Source organism: Pelodiscus sinensis, chromosome Z, assembly GCF_052426305.1.
Source record: "Pelodiscus sinensis isolate ZL-2025 chromosome Z, ASM5242630v1, whole genome shotgun sequence".
Classification (NCBI taxonomy): Eukaryota; Metazoa; Chordata; order Testudines; family Trionychidae; genus Pelodiscus; species Pelodiscus sinensis.
Genome location: NC_143085.1, coordinates 5804535 through 5823238, shown reverse-complemented (window position 1 = coordinate 5823238; position 18704 = coordinate 5804535). Strand labels below are relative to the sequence as shown.

At 41.0% G+C, this 18704-nt stretch overlaps 1 protein-coding gene across 10 annotated transcripts in view; it reads right to left on the bottom strand.

Annotated features, from left to right (window-relative positions):
* Nucleotides 1-1441: 1441 nt before the first annotated feature.
* The window catches only part of PATZ1 (POZ/BTB and AT hook containing zinc finger 1), a 29455-nt gene continuing 12192 nt past the window's right edge, over nucleotides 1442-18704 (bottom strand). For 5 of the 10 annotated variants that reach the window (XM_025180403.3, XM_075898043.2, XM_075898045.2 and 2 more), the window contains 3 exons: nucleotides 17572-17743; nucleotides 5751-5888; nucleotides 1442-2940 (listed from right to left, as the gene is read on the bottom strand). In XM_025180403.3, coding sequence (XP_025036188.2) covers nucleotides 2522-2940; nucleotides 5751-5888; nucleotides 17572-17743 — 729 coding nt within the window. In that variant the 3' untranslated portion in view covers nucleotides 1442-2521. Of the gene's footprint in view, nucleotides 2941-4464; nucleotides 4588-5750; nucleotides 5889-17571; nucleotides 17744-18704 lie in introns of all 10 variants that reach the window. The other 5 variants (XM_075898047.2, XM_075898048.2, XM_075898049.2 and 2 more) reach the window with 4 other exon arrangements.

The following is an 18704-nucleotide window of genomic DNA, read 5'->3' as shown; positions in this document are numbered from 1 at the left end:
CCTTGGCAGCTCACAAGAGTTGTTTGGTCAACGCCTGGATTAGTAAGATTTTAAGATGTTTGCCAAAAGCTTGTTTCTGGTCAGCAAATGTAAAATAAGGCAAACTCTAGATAGAAAACTTTCATTCTGAGCCACTTGTGGTTTTAATACTTTTTTTTTTAAATGATGATACTGATTTATTCTGGAAGGGCTGGTTTGTTTGGGTTTTATGGAGAACAATATCCCTCCCAAAATTAGCAGTAACTTATCAATTTCATATCAACAGCATGACACACCAGCCCACCTCTGTTTGGTTGGGCCTTACATTGTACAATGTGGGCCTCAGAATATCTGTCTTTTCAGTCATAGAATACTAGGAGGACCTTGAGAGGTCATCAAGTCCAGTCCCCTGCCCTCATGGCAGGACCAGGTCTTTTGGTTGAGAATATTCAATACTGTTCATGTTACAAAAAAAACAAAACCAACTTCCTGCTTATGTGAAGTCATGATTGTGGGGTCTTTTAAAAAACCACCCCCTCCTGAAGCATTATGACTGTCACAAATGGAAAATAGCTGGAAAACTTATTTCAGATAAACTATGCTACACAGTTTAGATTTGGAGCTAACAGAGTACAGATAATTTTATGACGCAATTCATAGTTCTTATCTTCAACACAAAGTTGTGACCCCCCAGAGAGTGCAGTACTAGCATGCAATGCTCCATTTTGATTCGGCCCAATGCTGAATTAAAGATGGAAGCATCGATCTTCTCCACTGTATGCAAGTTTGATGTGGGTCTCAGGCTACTCAGTCTGGCAGAATTAGTGATACTCTCAGCACATACAGAAGCACCTTGCATTTTCCAAAGCAAGATATAAACCTTTGTTATGTTAATCCTCGCAACACTATTGTGAAGTCAGGAATCTTTATTTTGCAGATCAGGAGTTAAGGCTCCGTAACTTGTACTCTAAGCTCTTGAGCATCGGTGGCAGAACCAGGATTAACTCAAGAGATTCCTGACTTTTAACGCTGTGTTCAGTTCAATAAATCATCCTGACACTTGGGTTTTGGTACAGCAAGAATTCATTAAAAGTTAAATGGTGGAAGACTACCAAAGGCTATCCAGCCTCTCTGTTTGGGCATTTGTGTTCATCTGTAATGCAGCCTTAATACTGTAGACCTCAACTCCATAACATTTTGTATCAGCTGCTTCTTCTGAGGCTTGCTCTGATTTGGGTCCCTCCCTTTTGAGGGTGGAAACATTTCTTCTCAAGAAAAAAAAAGTAGGATGCCCTGTGCAAAGCTGTTTAAAGGGGGATTAGAAGTGCTGTGTTGGAACTGAGAGGTCCAGGTCACGAAGGGTACATGACAGAGGACTGGTATCCTATTTCCTGGATCTCAACTGCACATCTTTCAGATACGTGGCTAAGACTGCTCAAAAACCAGACACAACGAGGGGATGTAAAGTAACATACTAACTTCTTTAATACAGTCCAATCTGATTAATTCAAAATCACTCTGTGAACCCTGGGTTTATTCACACTAAACAAGTCAGTGGTACAGATAGTTTACCCAATTGTTGTCCATGTTCATCTTCTAGGTACCCACAAATCAAATGAGCACCACCCAAGCAGACCACACTGGTATTTTCTTCCTTTTTTTTTTTTTTTTTTAATAAAACTATTTCTTCAATAGACTTAAAACAATTAAACTAGCCAAGTTATTAATTATGATACATCTAAAAAAATTAATACTAACCCTAATGTGACTGCTGCTTTAAGAGCGCTCTGTATATTGTCTTAGTCTGGCTTTTCAGTAGCAATTCACTACAACAGGTCCTAAAATAATAATAATAATAATAATAGAGAATTAAAAACCTGACAGCAAGATTAAGGGTTCAAAGTAATAAAAACAACCTGTTTTGAATGGTGATTCTCCTCAGCAGGTTAATTCCTGCAGTTTAGCACTCACAGCCTCACAAACAGCAGAAGGGTCCAAATTCTTTTGGCTTCTTAAAAATCTATTTTTAAAAGGACATCTGCACCATTACCTGCTAGGTACCACAGGGCTTTTGTTTATGTTATGAGCAGTCAATAATGGATGTGTTGTGTGTATGTAAAAACTTACTGTGGTTTTTTTTTTGGGGGGGGGGGGGGAGGTGTAACATGGGAGGGAAGGAAAGAGAGGGCAAAGGCCTAAAATCTAGTTCCCCAAACATTTGGGTCACTAGTGTGGTTTACAATTCTGACCACCACTGGTGGCTTTTATTTCTTTTTAAAAAGACCACACTGGAACTCTGGCACTCCATGTGATACTTTAGGTCACATCTTTCATTCAGGGTCATGCAGATTTTCTGCAGGTCGTCAGGCAAGAAGCCTTCTTTTCCCTAAAGAAGGTCTAAGGAGAAGTAGACAGGGAAGGGAGCTAAAATGAATACAAATTTCTCAACTATAGAACCAAATTTCATTATTTCTTCTCTCATTCACAGCGTCTTATAGGTATAATCAGACAGCTGCTTTGATTGGTTAAGGTTAAATGGGTCTCATTTCCCCTCTGGCCCCATTGGTTGCTGGTCGACCTCTGGATCCACCAGGGATGATGCAAATGCTGACTGGACGATCTGAAACCCAAATGACTCCAGAAGAGACATGTTCTGTTGGGGTGAAAAGGGGGACCCCAGAGCAGGACCCAGGTCCCCCAATGGGCCCCCAAGGGCTCTGACGTGGACTTTCTGTATATGTTTGTTCAGGTAAGACTTGGATCTGAAAAAGCTGCCACATTCGGGGCAGGGGTACTTCTTCTCTCCCTCCGGCTCCATTTTGTTTTTGGTGACTGCCATATCGCAGGAGAACGACCCATTGGCACTCTGTTTCTCAGGAGTCTTGAGGTCACTGGCATCAGAGAGGTCTCCATAGGAATCAGAGCTCTCAATCGGGTCCGAATGTGAGCATTTCTGGCCTTCTATGGAAAAACAACAAGACAAGTTTTCAGAACCTTCCCTCTTAAGAGAGTGATTATAAAATGCTTTTAAGTAAAAGCTGTAGTCACCAGCTGATTCACTATTACCTAAAATGACAGACTGCTACAGACCTCACTGATATACTCCTCAATGAAATGAAGCATTAGTGTCCCTCTTCTGCATAGCCTGAACGTGCTCCTTCTCTCAGTAACCCAAGTTTTTATTATAGATGAGAGTGGAGGCATCCATAATATCCTCTTAAATTTATATAGTGCCCTTATGATGCCCCTGTTGAGGTATAAGGCGCTATATAAATATATAGTAGAACCTCACAGTTATGAACACCAGAGTTATGAACTCCGTGGTCATCCATACACCTCAGTATAGAATCAAGCAGTGGTAGCAGATAGGAAAAAAATATGCAAGTACAGTACTGTATTAAGTGTAAACTGCTAAAAGAATCAAAAGAAAGTTTACAAAAAGATCTGATAAGATAAGGAAGCTGTGTCTGGGCTTGTTTCATTTAAATTATGATGGTTAAAAAGCAGCATTTTTCTTCAGCATAGTAAAAGTTTCAAAGCTGTACTAAGTCAACAATCAGTTTTAAATTTTTGAAAGAACAACCCTAACACTTTGTTCAGAGTTACGAACATTTCAGAGTTACGACCAACCTCCAGTTCCAAAGTGTTTGTAACTCTGAGGTTCAACCAAAGATACTGTCATGCATGTTTAGATGCTTGAAGTCACGTCACCCAGCACTGAAATGAAGCAGGCACTTATGGGTGGATTCTAAGAACTGTTTAACAGTGTACAACTATTAGGGCAAAAGATGAAGAAATCTGGACATATTTTTTCACCAAGATCCGCTCCTGGAGATGCAGAATTATACAGTCTCAATATAAAAGGCATTATTCTCAGTTACTGGTCACTGGTATATTTGAGGTTCCCCATCCTATTCTGGTTGTATACCAAGAAAGCTCTTCTATGATCCTCTTAGAGCATCTGTACAAACATGGAAATCCCAGATGTACTCCCCAAACAAATCTTAGAATACAAACTTCATTCTTTCCTAACCCTGAAAAGCCAAAGCATTATTTGTCATGTTTCAGAAGGCAGTCTTTCTGGGAATCAGAAGAGAAGTCCTGTGGCATCTTAAAGACGAACAGATTTATTTGGTCATCAGCTTTCATGGGTCAAAACACTTGTCATATACATCTGACAATGGTTTTGACCCATGAAAGCTGATGTCCAGATACATCTGCTAGTCTTTAAGGTGCTACAGGACTCACTGTTTTTACAGATAGACTAACCTGGCTACCCCTCTGAGACCTGTGAAATCAGCATTAGTAATCAAAACAGGACATGCACGAAATCAATATCCCACTGGCCTATGGAGAAAAAAATCTTTTTAAATCAACACACAATCAAGGAGCTTCTGTAGCAACTCTGTGAGGACCTCCATGGAAAGAAAGCTATACAACTATGACATCCCATCAGCACAAGACAGAGCACAAGGTATGCTTAACTCAGCTCTGTTCTGATCTCCAGGGCAAAAGCAACCCCAGTTTTTTGGGACAGCCAGGGCTTCCGATATCAGAGAGAGGTTTCCTGCTGTTCCAGCTTCAACCAAGGATAAAGATGGTCCAAAACTGAGAGGCAAAAAGGAAGTTACTGTACACATATTAGTATCTAATTTTGCAGAGGCTATTTACAAATTAAATAATTTTAACCACTCTGAAAAATAACTTACTTTAAGCAAAACTAAATATTAGTGACATCTAAAAAGAAGCAGTCTATATCTTTATCCTTCTTCTCTACCAGAGTGTAAGAGAGGCAAAAAAAAATTTAACTAAAAACATCTATCTTCAGCTGTCTGAACTTAAACAGATGGACTATGTTACTCCTCTTATATAAACATCTTCCAGACTTTCCATCCACGGGAATTAGAAACCATGCTATTCAGAGGTTGTAATTAGTGTCTGAGCATCTCAAGAGCAACTGGGAATCTTGGCAGCACACATATCTAGACTGAATTATAAGTTTAGGCTTCTCAACTCACAACCCCTCAGTTAAGACTCAAAACACAAATCTACTCATAGGAAGAGGAGCTAGATGGCCCAACTCAGTGAGGGGGAAACTAAACTAGTAAGCGGGCCGCATGGGTGACCCTCATTCATCTCAGTGGGCTGCAAGATTGTCATAACCAAGACAATCTCCCAGGATAGGGGAGTTTTGCTAGCTGCACTTGCGTACCTAGAATTTGCGGGATACGCCAACTGAACCACAGCAGCACTTGAATTGGATGCAGAGGGAACACACGGCTCTCACAGTCAGTGTGGTGTGCAATCAGCACGCACCTCACTTCATGTGCCCTGGGTTTAAGTGCGGGTCACTTTTGTAATACGGGTAGGAAAAAACTATGCGGGCAGAAACCTACAGAATCTGTCAACCCTCTGCACGGGCAGCAATAAACAAAATGTCGCCTGGGCCGCATATAGAACCCAATGGGCTGCAAATGACCCATGGATGGCAGGTTGCCCACCACCGGCCTAGCAGGTCTTTTCCACCATTAGAGTGAAGGAAGCTGCCAAAAGTTGAAGTATTTCTACAATTCCCACCCCCCCAAAGGTACCCAGAGATACCCTTGCATAAACTATAGAAATGAACGCTATGAAAACTCTCCACATTTTCCTAAATTACTTCTGAGGAATTCCCCAGTCATTCCCTCCTCCCTTTCCCATACCCAGCCGTGCCCCACACAACACAAACTCCTGCGCAAAGAAGCACAGTGCAGAGCAGGGGAGTCGCTTGCCTTTGATGCCATAGGTCCTGACGCAGTGGAACGCTGCTCCCCCATTCGGGATGGGCTCCTGGTGCCTGGAGACCTGGGGAAGGGGAACACCGTGGTGGGTTTTAACATGGACCTTTAAGTAGGAGGCAGAGGAGAAACCTAAACAAGATAAAAGGAGATGAGATCCTGCCACCAGCAAAGACACACATCTGCCTTCCCTGTTGCTTTTATCCTTCTCTCTCTCCCCGAGTGTCCCGTTAAGAGACTCATACTAACTTAGCTTCTAGCTACCCAAATCATGCTGAAGCAGAACCCTTATGTTAGTTCTAACTAAGGATGCTAGATTTCGATTAATTGAATAATTGTGTAACCACATCAAATTTTAGCAGTTACGCAACTATTCATTTATCCCTGGGGGAAGGGCCGGCAGCCAGTACGCTTCAGTCCCACTCCCAGGGAGCCCCCTGCCATGGCTGCCTTTGATACAGAGGCAGCAGTGTAGGGCAGCAGCAGCCCCTGTCTGCAGGGAGCCCAAGTTCCCTGTGGACAGAAACTGTGCTGGCATCTCACGGAGCAGCCTCTGAAGCAGTGAGACTGGGCCCACCATGGACAGAGGCTGCACGGTGGCAGCCTCCTCTGCCCCCCACTGCACTGCCTCGTGTCTCTGATAGAGGCAGTAGCACGGGGAGGGGGGGGGGGAGAGGGAAGGTGGCTCCTTGAAGCCGGTACACATGGGGAGCCGACTTAAAAGCTGGCTCCATGTGTTTGCTCCTGCCTCCCTCCTTCCACCATGCTGGTGACTCTGACTCAGAGACGGCAGTGGGAGCGCGGGGGGAAGAGGAGTGGCTCTGTGGGAGCTGATACGCATGGGCAGCAAGCTTGAAAGCTGGCTTCCTGCATGTACTGGCTCCTGCCTGCCCCTCTCACCCTCTGTGTTGCCTCTATAAGGGGCAACCGCACAAGGATGGGGGGGGGGGGTGAGGTGGCTCCACTGAATCTGGTGCTTGTGGGGAACCAGCTTAAAAGCCTGTTCACCATGAGCACTGACTCCTGCCCTTCCCCCCTCTTTGCTGCCTCAGATACAGAGGCAGCGGGGAGTGTGTGTGTGTTTGTGCATGTAGTCGATAGGATTAACTGATAAGCCCAGGCTTATTGGTTAATTGTTTAGTTGACTACATGTTGACAACCCTAGTTCTAACTAATGGTCAAAATGTGAAACAGAACTCTTCACAGAGAATTTACTGGTTCTTAGGGGAGAACAAAACTTGTGCACAAGTATGTGTAGAAAAAGTTAATGCGATGAAGAAGAGACACTAGAATTATTCAGATTTGCAAAAGCAAGGTCCTGAAACTTCTTGCTTGTGCTAAGTATATTGTTAGAGAACATACTAAGGGAAATCACAAATGTAATTGTTATTTACAACCTGCCAGCAATTGCTGACTATGATTCCTACTGTTTTAAGAAGTTTTACTGCTTATGTTTTGAGGTTCACTTGTTTCTCCTTTCCTTCTAATGTGATAATTAATCAAATATTTTTTCAAGCACTCTTTTATTGAGCTTTTAGAGGTGGTGGCAATGACTATGAGTGGATCATTGGATCCATAACTGGAGGATAAAGAGGCCATATATTTGAGGAATCTTTCAACCTTGTCAATAAAGATATATTATAGTACTTATCAATAATTGAAATCACTGGGGTAACTAGAAACCTCTCCCGTAAGCATCGCAAAGGGGAACAAGATCCACAGAATCACAATGAGAGACAAGACCTACTGGAATATTCCCATGAGCTGACCACTTTTCTTTTAAGTTTGTTTAAATGTTTCTGAAGTGTTCAGAAAAGAGAGTGAGATTTGTATTTTGGCCACTGACATAGGCCTGGTCTACACTTGAAAGTTGTACTGATATAACCACTATGGAGGTTTGAGGAGGTGTTTTAAAAACCAATATAGTTAAACCAGTACAAACAATTGTGTAGATGCAATTATATCAATATAATAGGTACCTTATATGGGTATAGCTTACTTCCCTTCCCATACAGTGACAGCATCTAAAGTAAGAGGGTGTTGGCATGTAGATGAAATGTAACTTTATGTAATGTAATCTGTCTCAGTGTTCCCCGCCAGCCATCTATTCCGAAAGCAGAAAGGACCTTTACCTTACCATTGGTACAGCTACATCACCTAGAATTTTGTGTCTGAAGCTGATTCCAAGGCAGGAATAGATTCTTAGGGTTTTTGTTTTAAGTTTTAAAATCAGTATGGGGAAGTAAGTAAAAGGGGATAATGATTGCTTTGTTTAAATTGTAATTTGATGTTATTGCTTAAATATTTGTATTGTGTCCGTGTAACAAAGAAATCAATTCTGTTTTGTGAGTGTGAATGATGAGTGTGCATTAGAAGATAAGTGCAAATGCCACGTTCTAGAAGCTGAGGACAGATGTAAAAGTGCCAGGAGATTGCTCTATACCCCTATGGAGATGGGGATGAAGGGCAGATTGACTTCCCTAAAAGATAAGGCAAGCACTTATCAGTTGGGACAAGATAGCCGTGATATGAGAAGAACAAACTTAAGAAAACAATAACTTATCAAGCAGCAAATGATTATAGCACCATGATGTGAAACTTGCTGATTGCAATGAAGGGGGGACGGTGTATGTGCATGCACAAGCATGTGCTTGTCTATGTAAGCATATGTTAACTGCTTTACTACTGTATTCTTAAAAAATGTAGCATATTGCCTTTTCCTCTATAAAGATCTCACATGCGTCTTATAAGCAGAAAATTTTTGATGGAAAAGTGCAAAAGTGGGGTAAGCATGCACTTAAAATACCTAAAACTATGAAAAAGTGGTAAGAGAAGAATATACTGCAGTTTGGGGTATTGAAGTGATCAAGCATTCAGATGTGCACACACCCCAGTCACAGATGCCCAGGTAAGAGAAGAGGAAAATTAGATTTCTGGCTCCCTCCTCTTACCACCGGCCCCCCCCCCCATCATAGAGTTGCCAGCACAAAGAGAAGGAGAATTAGACTACTTGCTCCCTTCCCTTCATTTGGCAAGGGAACAAGGAATTATCTTAAAGGTATACACACAATTGGTCACAGCAAGGTCAAATAAGGAGAGGGGTTTAGTATTCCACTCTCCAACCTAGCTGCTGGGGAATAATTTAAAGGTGATATACCCTTGGTCATAGTAGGGTTTAGCCCAAAAGAATGAAGCTTGGTGTTTCCATTCTACCCACGCACAGGGCCAGCAAGAGTCAAGACTTCTATTAAACTGGGCACATTGGTGCAAAGGTTCAAAAAGTAGTAGACAAATATTGCTTACTGAAAACAAAAATCAGTAACAATTGGCAAATCTTAATCAACTTCCTTCATCCAAAACGAGCTAAATGCACCTGGGTATATCATGCAGAAAGAGAGCAGGCAAGTAGACTAGGGAAAAGTGAAAACAATGCTGGCCACCTTAAGTACTTTTAGGCCACGGCTCCAGCTTTAGGGTTTCCTAATGAGCCAAGGACAATTGTTATCCAGCTTCCTGCTAATGATGTTGTAGTATTATCAGCTACTTTGCTGAAAAACTGGTGCTAATAGCCTACAAATAAAAAACCCAAAAATCCGTGCAGGGCACAGAATTAAATTTTAATCCTTGTGAGCGTGATACTGATGTAAGGTAAATTTTCTAACACCCATATGGGCTCAATGGATCCTCATTCCAGTCAACAAACTAAAACAATATCCACAATGGACATTCTGGGAAACAAAACAAAAAAAAGTTGCTGAAAATCATTTTGGAATAATCACTTAGCGCAAGTACCCTCTCTTGGAGAATGAAACATTGCGGGCCATAAAGAAAATATTTAGTTCACCAAGAAAAGCTCAATGATAATGAAAGAAAAGTAATGAATTAAATATGTAGCCATTAACCTGTAGAAAAAGGTTCTAAGGGTCCCTAGACCATGGATTAGCATTGCATGCTGAAAAAGATATATATATATATATATGCATTCATGCTGATTGTTGGTTAAGCAGCTGATAAAAATAATACTGCATTTTTTGGAAAGTGAAAATAAATCAGTTAATAAATTATACATACTTGTAATTTCAATATGTAAAAGAATGTTTAAAACAAAGCAATACTGATTTGGGACTTGGGAGTTGCAAGCTGATGACAATGTTAGTTCTTTTTCCACCTAGAAACCCCTTTATGTGTGTGTTTACTAACTGACATTCCCAAGTAGTGAACCACACTACACAGGAAAAGACTGATCAGATGAACTGTCACTCATTTTGGTTGCTATCCAAAGCAGTAATAGACTAAGGCCGAAGAGTCAATCATATCAAATTTTGTCTGGACAAACCATGCAGTTGATGATTGTCTCTAATCAGCTAATTAGAGATTAAGAGAGAGTACCCTGCAATAACCCAAATTATTTCAAAATGGCTTGAGCACTTACAAGACGACCAGACTACATCGTAATATAGGATTGCTCAGGCAACTGAACAAATAAACCATAAATTGCAAAAGAATAAAGTTAGAAAATTAAATTTGTGGGAACCTGGAGATCAGGTAACATATCTAAAACCGGCAAGAAAAACCACAGAGTCAAAACTAACAGGCTCCTATCCCCCAGTGGATTGCTTAAGACCATTATTCTAACACATAGACAAGAATGGTCAACTGAAATGGGTAGATGGAAGTATCAGTCAGTCATCAGCAGATGAATGTAAATGTAATGCCTGTGTGCTATATATTAGGAATCACACTTACTATTTACCAAAAATAAAAAGGGCGCAGGCTATTATAACTGCCACTTGGTTAATTTCTCTTACCGTTGGCCTGGACTGCATGATTTAATTGATCACTTACTAACAAACACAAAGGTGACTCAGTTTTTACAACAGACACAGGAGAATATAGGGAAACGTGTTATTCAAATACTACAGGCAAATGGAAATATGTTAAGAACTGCTAAACCCAAAACAGAAATGACAGCCTACCAGGACTTGTTTACAGGCTGCTCCCTGCTAAGGATGGATCATCATTCTGTTTCATCCACTGCTAATTATATTAAATTATTTTGCATTTGTTTAATGGGAATATGTTGTTGGGGAAAGAAAATGTTTAAGTTCAAACTGCCTTAGTATATTGCTTTGAAATATTTGTATAAAGTGTGATCCACTCAAGAAGTATTCTTGAGGAGTCAAAAGGGGAAATAAAGTAGTCCTGTAGCTGAAATGTAGCTTTATGTGATGTCATCTGTCTCAGTGTTTCCTGACAGCCATCTATTCCGAAAGCTGAAAGGACCTTTACTTTACCACTGGTAAAGTAATTTTACATCTGAAACTGATGTAGAATTTTACATCTGAAACTGATTCCAAGGCAGGAATAGATTCTTAGGGTTTTTGTTTTAAGTTTTAAAATCAGTATCAAGAAGTAAGTAAAAGGAGATGATGATTGTTTTGTTTAAATTGTAATTTGATGTTCCTGCTTAAATATTCATATTGTGTCTATGTAACAAAGAAATAAATTCTGTTTTGTGAGCGTGAATGATGAATGAGGAATGTGTATTAGAAGATAAGAGCGAAGGCTGTCATGGAACCACATGTTCTAGGGAGAAGCCAAGGACAGATGTAAAAGTGACAGGAGATTGCTCTATACTCCTATAGGGATGGGGATGAAGGGCAGACTGGCTTCTCTAAAAGATAAGGCAAGCAACTTATCAATTGGGACAAGAAAGCCGTGATATAAGAAAAACAACTTAAGAAAACAAGCACTCATCAAACAGTGATTGATTACAGCTAGGGATGTCAACCCGTAGACAACTACACAATTAACTGATAAACCTGGGCTTTTCGGTTAATTCTGTCATCTACACACATCCCCCCCTTTGCTGCCTCTCTCTATGAGGCAGCAAGGGGGAGCAGGAGCCGGTGACCTTGGGGAGCCAGCTTTTAAGCTGGCTCCCCATGAGCACCGCATTCACCTGCACCTCCCCCCCCCCCACACTGCTGCTGACAGAGAGGAAGCAGCATGGAGGGTGAGGAGGATAGGTAGGAGCCATACGCATAGAGAACCAGCTCTGTGGCCCTGCCTCCTCCCCAATGCCTCCTACAGAGGCAACGGGAAGGAGGGATTTATTTCAGGTATTGACTTTAAACTGAACTTTGTTTCACAGTGAAAATCTCCACACCTTCCCTACAGAATGACTCTTATACCATGCAGACTTTCACTAGAATCCAAAGTTCAGAATGCATAATGCATCATAAATCCTTGCAATTTCAGAGGATTTAGTTACATGCCCAATTACAGAATGCCTACAGCCATCTACTGAACAAGAAAAAGGAAGCGGACAGTTGCTTTTATCCCTGAGATGGAACAATGACTGTTTCTTGAGAGCAGCTGAGCAAAATATGGAGAAGAATTGTGGAGCCACCAAGACAACCTTAACAGTGGTTGAGGGGAAATATTCACTTTTTTAAAAAAAGGAACAGTTGTGTCATGGCCAAATCAATTATCAAAAGCTCAGAGGGGAAAGACATATTCTTCTGAAATAAGAGATTTCTTCAATGATTCAAAGTGTGATACTGAGTACATTCCATTGGCAAGGAAAATATACATCCTTCCTCTGTAAAAATTCACAACAAATTGAGAAAGAATCAAAGTTGAGTTGTGAGTGAAATGGATGCAGCATACAGATGTGATAATTACACTTCCAACTAGGCTGCAAGCTACTTTGGGATAGAAATCTATGAAAGAGGGTTAGGAAGCAAGAATTTATGTTCAGCTTGCCAGAGATTTCTGCATTAAAGAATTTAGAACAGTTCAAAAGAAGAGAAATGATCCAGATTGGGAACAATCATAACATGATAATCTTTGGTGAGTTCTGTGATTCCACCTGAAGGGAACACTGTAATATATAATGAAAGTTTACATAGTTTCCTGAAAAATGCCTTGATTTCTTCTGTGCATATGATAGATGAAGGGGTGAACCACCCACTTCTACCAAAGCAGTACAAATAAAAGCTACTTCACAGGCAACAGAGATTAAGTGAGCTCTTGAGAAATATCATAGTCCAAGATTTATATAAGGCATAATTATAATTAGGCATGTGTCTACCCTAGTAAAAAATGTGGAGGATCCCCAAGGGATAATCCATCACTTTTTAAATCCTTCCTGAAAACAAACCAAGGTGAGATATAAAAAAATCTTAACAAAAAAATCCCATCTCCTCTACTGCCTTATCTGCATACACATTTCACAGCAAATCCTCCTTCTTCTTACTAGTGCACGCCTTTCAAACATACACAGGAATAGGAAGGAAGCAGCCTATCTTCTCTGGCTGTAATGAACTCTCCCCAAGAAGAATTTCAGGATGCTCCATGTTCATAGAGTCCAAATTGGATATATCTAGAGCAGTGGGCAAATGTTTCCAGCCCCTGGTTTCTACAAGTCACTTCAAGCCCAGCAGGGAGAATGGCAAGAATTCATCCTTCTACCAAAACAATTACAACAAATTCTCAGTCTGAACATGACACCTCACATAGAAGGGGAGTCCTGTCAGAAGCAGAACCTGTGGCTTTAGTCCACCCACTGGATGCCTGTGGCATGAAAACTGGACATGTACTTAATCAGAAAGTACCTGTCTTATGCGGCACATTCTAATCACTATATCTTATTTTAAAAAACAATACTAAGATTTTCAAAGGAATGTAAAGGTATTTGATGCTTATGTCCTTTAATTTCCTTTGAACCTAAACCCCAACTTAAACCAGTACATAAAATTTCTAAGGATCTTAAAAAAGAGTAAGAGAAAAATATGTAATAATTAGGAAGCTGCAGGTGACTGTTTGATTATCTAAACTAAATAAATTTGACTGGCCTTTAGAAAGAATATTTTAACAATTTTCATCAACTTTTAAACAAGTTGTTGTATTAACTGTCCAGCTAAACAAGCCAATGTTAAAAATGAGTTTACAGAACTTTCTTACAGCAACTTCTAAATATCTCAGCGTCCAATACTTTCTTTATGGCAAAACCATCTCAACCCTATTCTGTGTCATCAAATGGAGCCCCTGCTGACAAGTATCAACAAAATGGCTGCCCCTCAGAGAGAGAAGAGTCCCAGTCACTAAATAGAGATACTGACAGTGATGGTTTTTTGAAAACTGCTTGGAAAACTACTTTTTTTTAGTACTTAATATTTCTAATGTCTTATTGCATGACTCCTTTAAAGAACCCCCTACCTACAACGTACAGCTTCCCATACTGAACAAGATTAATTATGAAAGCCAATAATCATTCTAAGCATTAACATCCTAATTATGCAGATCTCCTTGAACTCACTCAGAGGTGGTGATTTTTGAAGACTATATTTTTCCATCATATAAGAAAAGAAAATTTAAAAACAGGAAAGATAAAGATGCCCTAGGAGTCTATGAGTAACTGATCTGTGACTGTTATTGTTAAGTTTCAAGTAAAGTCCCCATGATCTTTAGGACAACAAGATGTACATCACTATCTTTTCACAGAAAACTTCTCAGTCTGTAAAGATAAAGCAACAAATTAAGCCCATATTTTCCACCCTCAATGAACACTAAAATATATTTGTAGACACAAGAAAATCTTCCTCATCTGCCCCAGAATATTGGCTTTCTTCCTTCGCAGCTTCAATCTGCCCCCAGATTTATGTGTATTTTAAAAATCTTGGTTTCTTGCTATACAGCTGCCATAGCCAGCATTTAAGATACCGTTCCAAAAAAACAGTGCATCAAAACACATGTAACGGGGAAGATCAAAATAAACTACTCTTAGCACAATCACCACCTCCAGGAAGGAAGAAAAATCCACAGATTCTATAAACAAGAACTCTATCATAATTTCTTAGTCGGAAATTTTCTAGTGTAATTAATTTCATGATGATGTACAATTTATAGGACTTTCAGCCACAATAGTTCATTGTCATCAGACATCTTGAACTCGGGCTTTCAAACTTTTCTGTCATTTTTCACCAATATGTTCCCCACTGAGTTCTTAGTATAAGATAATCAACAAGTTCAGTCTCTACCTAAACATTAATAAGTTTATTTCCTTGAAAGTTAACTGAAGATGGTATCTTTATACAGATGAACTATTATTTGCTAGTAGAAATCTAATTTTGCAAGAGTCTAATCTCTCTCTCTGATGAAGTCTATGAAGACAGTGAAGTGTAAAAAAAAAAGCAGCACTTTAAAAATCTGTCTGCTGTTTTCAATGTTCATCAGACCCCTTCACCTTTCTATACTCTGATAACAGAAGCTTACATTTTATTTAGATTTCTGCTTAAAACTGTATCGGGTAAGTAGCGCTTTTTCATCACCTCACTGTGTGATGGCCAAACCAATGCCTTTGTTTTCCTAGTTGAATTTTTGAGGAGCAGCAGTGACATCCAGTGGCTGCTAGGGTGAATCCTAGGCTCTCAATTACCAGATTCATTCCAGTTCCAGTTAACATGAATAATTTTCAATCTGCTATATACCATGTTTAACTGTGGGCATAGCAGAAGAGAGCTTGGATCAAGGGCTTCAAGGATTTCCTGGCAAACTGGTATTTCCATGCAAAATCTTAATCCACTCTAAGGACCCAAAAGTTGTTCTCATAAGGTATGTCTACACATAATTTTTACTTCAGGAGAAGGATGCAAATAGCACTGCGCATTTGCCTACTTTCCTCTGGGGTTTTTTCTGGAAGACGCTCTTCCGGCGTTTACCCATGTTTACACGCAGCCAAATTTTGAAATAAACCCCTATTTCAAAAGACCCCTGTAAACCTCATTGTAGAAGGAATAAGGGGTCTTTCGAAACAGGGGTTTATTTAGAAATTCGGCTGCATGAAGACACAGGTAAATATCAGAAGAGCGTCTTCCAAAAAAAAAAAAAAAATACCACAACGGAGGAAGTATGCAAATGCACAGCGCTATTTGCATCCCTCTTCCGAAATAAAAATTGTGTGTAGACATACCAAAAGTGAGCAATGGTTCTTTCATAATTTAACAAGTCACTCACTACTCATCTTTATGCATTCTAACCACTCGACTGTTTCTCTCCTGCACACTGACCTAAACTTTCAACTATGTAACAACTATATTCTCTCAAATATCAGCTCCCTTCAACTAAACAAAAAAGCAGTCCCATAACTGACAGTGGCTGCCTCCAACACACCAAAAGGTGTTCCCTACACATGAAACCAACCCATTCAACAGCCTAACAGGTTTTACTTTACCTAACACCAATAAATTTCACACAAAAACTTCTCTTACCTGTAATAATTATCAGTTATTAGTAGGTACACTTCAAAGAGTAGCAAAGTATTGGTCAGGGTTCTGTGCAAACAATAAACCAATGTATATCTAGACACGAGAAGTAGGAGACAAGTGTCTCTAGAGGCCAGAAAATACAATGCTTTTGATACAATACCTGGATCGGTCCTCTCCTTGTGAGCTGGAGTCTCTTTACTTCCTACCTCTTCATTCTGAGGATCACTAACTTTATGCTCCCTAGTCAGGTGAATTATCTGAGGAAATCCTCTACTGGGCATCTTTTCACCTTTCTTGAGAACCCCCTGTTGTGCCACTGCTGCTAACAAAAGCGTGAAGACATGCACAAGTATCTTTTTGTTCACCTAGCACCAGCTGCATATTCTCTATTACAATCTACAGCCTTCTTCTGAAGTAGTGTTTTTACGTCAGTATTTTAAGCCTCTTGTCAGACAGTCTGATTTTAGACTCTATTGCTCTTTAACTTCCTTCTTCTAGAAGATTTGTCCTGTTTATCCATGGCTTACCTTCAGGTCCCATGCTACCTACTAGCTATGTAAAAACCGCCTAAAATAGTTAACCGGTTAAACATGGGCAGCAGAGGACTGTTGTTTCTGCCCGCTGGGCCCTCCGATTAACCGGTAACCTTTTACATCCCAACATCTTCAGGCTTTCCTCCCTAATTTGTGGAAAGTATGTATGTAACAGAAAAGTTTAGCTTAGCTTTGTTTTAGAAATGAAAATTTGTTTCGGGCTCTTTTTCTTACAAAGCCAACTTTGTAAATGTAAACCAACACAAACCAATTTCCAGGGTTCAAACGAGAGAGCAGCTGAACGCCACTTCTAATGCAGGAGGCTAAGAGGGGACCACAATATCACATATACTTCTGTAAAATGAAACCAAAGAGTCTTCTCACATGCCCTCCCCAGAGTAATTAGTCCAGCCTGGTGATAGCAAACAGGTGCACAGGGCAGGGGCACACTGTCCTGGCAGAATACTGTGAATTTCCCGGTGGACTGTCGTGTCCGCACGCCGTTGCCCCTCACTCCGAGCGGCTCCACCTCCACACTGCAGAGCCCGACCCACTGCCTGCGCCACACACCAGACACGACGCAGGGAGCAGGTCTTGAGGGGCATGCAGGTGTGACGTCATGGGGAGGGCCATTCTCAACCCATTTCCTGGGCCTATTTTGATTGCCAGTATGCTCCTGGCACAGGGATTTGCATCATGGCAAGCAGGGACAGGATATTTTGCTGAGATGTGGGAGGGAGATTTGGCAAAAAATTGTTTATAGATCTATGCAAAAATGCCAAGCTCTGCATTTAATTTAAATTTAATCAGAGAAGGAATATTAAGCAGCCAGTGATGTCCAAAGGTCAGGTCAATACCTCTATCAGTTTCAAGACGTTTATTGTTCAATGAGGAAAACAACCAGGGAAGCTACGGTATGATTTTTTTTTCTGTTACAGATAGCATCAGCGAATTTAGCTTTTTCTCTGCCGTGCACCACCCCCCTGAAATAGAGAGAGAGCTCATCGTTACCTCGGTTACAGATAGTGCAGAAGTTGCTTGGTCCTTCACTGTGTTTCTTCAAATGATCTGCCATGTACGCTGCCCGCAAATACTTTCCACACACCTGGCATGGAACTTTGTCTTCATGGCATGCTAGGTGAGAGCGCAGTCGGTCACGGGTGGCAAAGGAGGCATTACAAGTCTGCCGGTAGGAGAACAGCATTAGCCACCAATTCGCGGCATGTCACTATATTAGCAATCTATAATAAGTAACCCCCACCAGAATCCTGCATAGGAACACAGGCAACAGTAGCACGAGTTAATTTTCCCGAACTGGTTACCATCATACTGCACAAGTTGCACTGTTACTGCTCAAAAAGGAGCAGGGCCCAGGATTAGTGGTTGGACAGACAGACAGACACAATACAGTTTGCAAAATCTGAATAAAACTTCAGGTTTAAAATGTCTCAGCTTCTCACTGAAATCTGGTAATACAAACAGATCTGCCATTGTCCTTCTTTGTCACATCTGACTCTATCCTAGTTCATTTCATAGTGACATCAGTGTCACATAGAACAGGTTCACCTCAACACTGCTATCTCTTGCCTGCATTCGCTTTGTCTCTATGGTTCCTCCAGCACCCCCAATGACGTACAGAGCATCAGAGAATTGAAAGCAAGCCGAAACTGACAGGATCACAAAGGGCACTACAGAAGGAGAACCATGTTGACATCATATCAGCTGGGAGACCTCAGAACGGCAGTGTACTAGGGATGTTAAATATCGGTTAATTGAATAGTTGATTAATCTCATGAATTCGTATTGGTTACTCTACTATTCTACAGTTCCTGGGGGTGGGAGCCCCCGCCACACTGTGCTGCTGCCTCTATCAGCATGGGGCGCCAGGTGGGAGTTGGTCCGCAAGGGGAGCCAGTTTAAAAACCAGCTCCCCTCATGGATCGGCTGCCTGTCACTCCACGCGGCTGCCTGTCACTCCATGCTGCTGCCTCTGATACTGAGGCAGCAGCACAGGGTAACAGCAGCCTCAGTCCGAGGGGTGGGGTATGAACTCCTGGACACACCATGAGCCAGAACTGAGCCAGGCTGCCTATAACGCGTGTAGTCTATAGCAGGGGTCTCCAAACTACGGCCCGCGAGGCCCT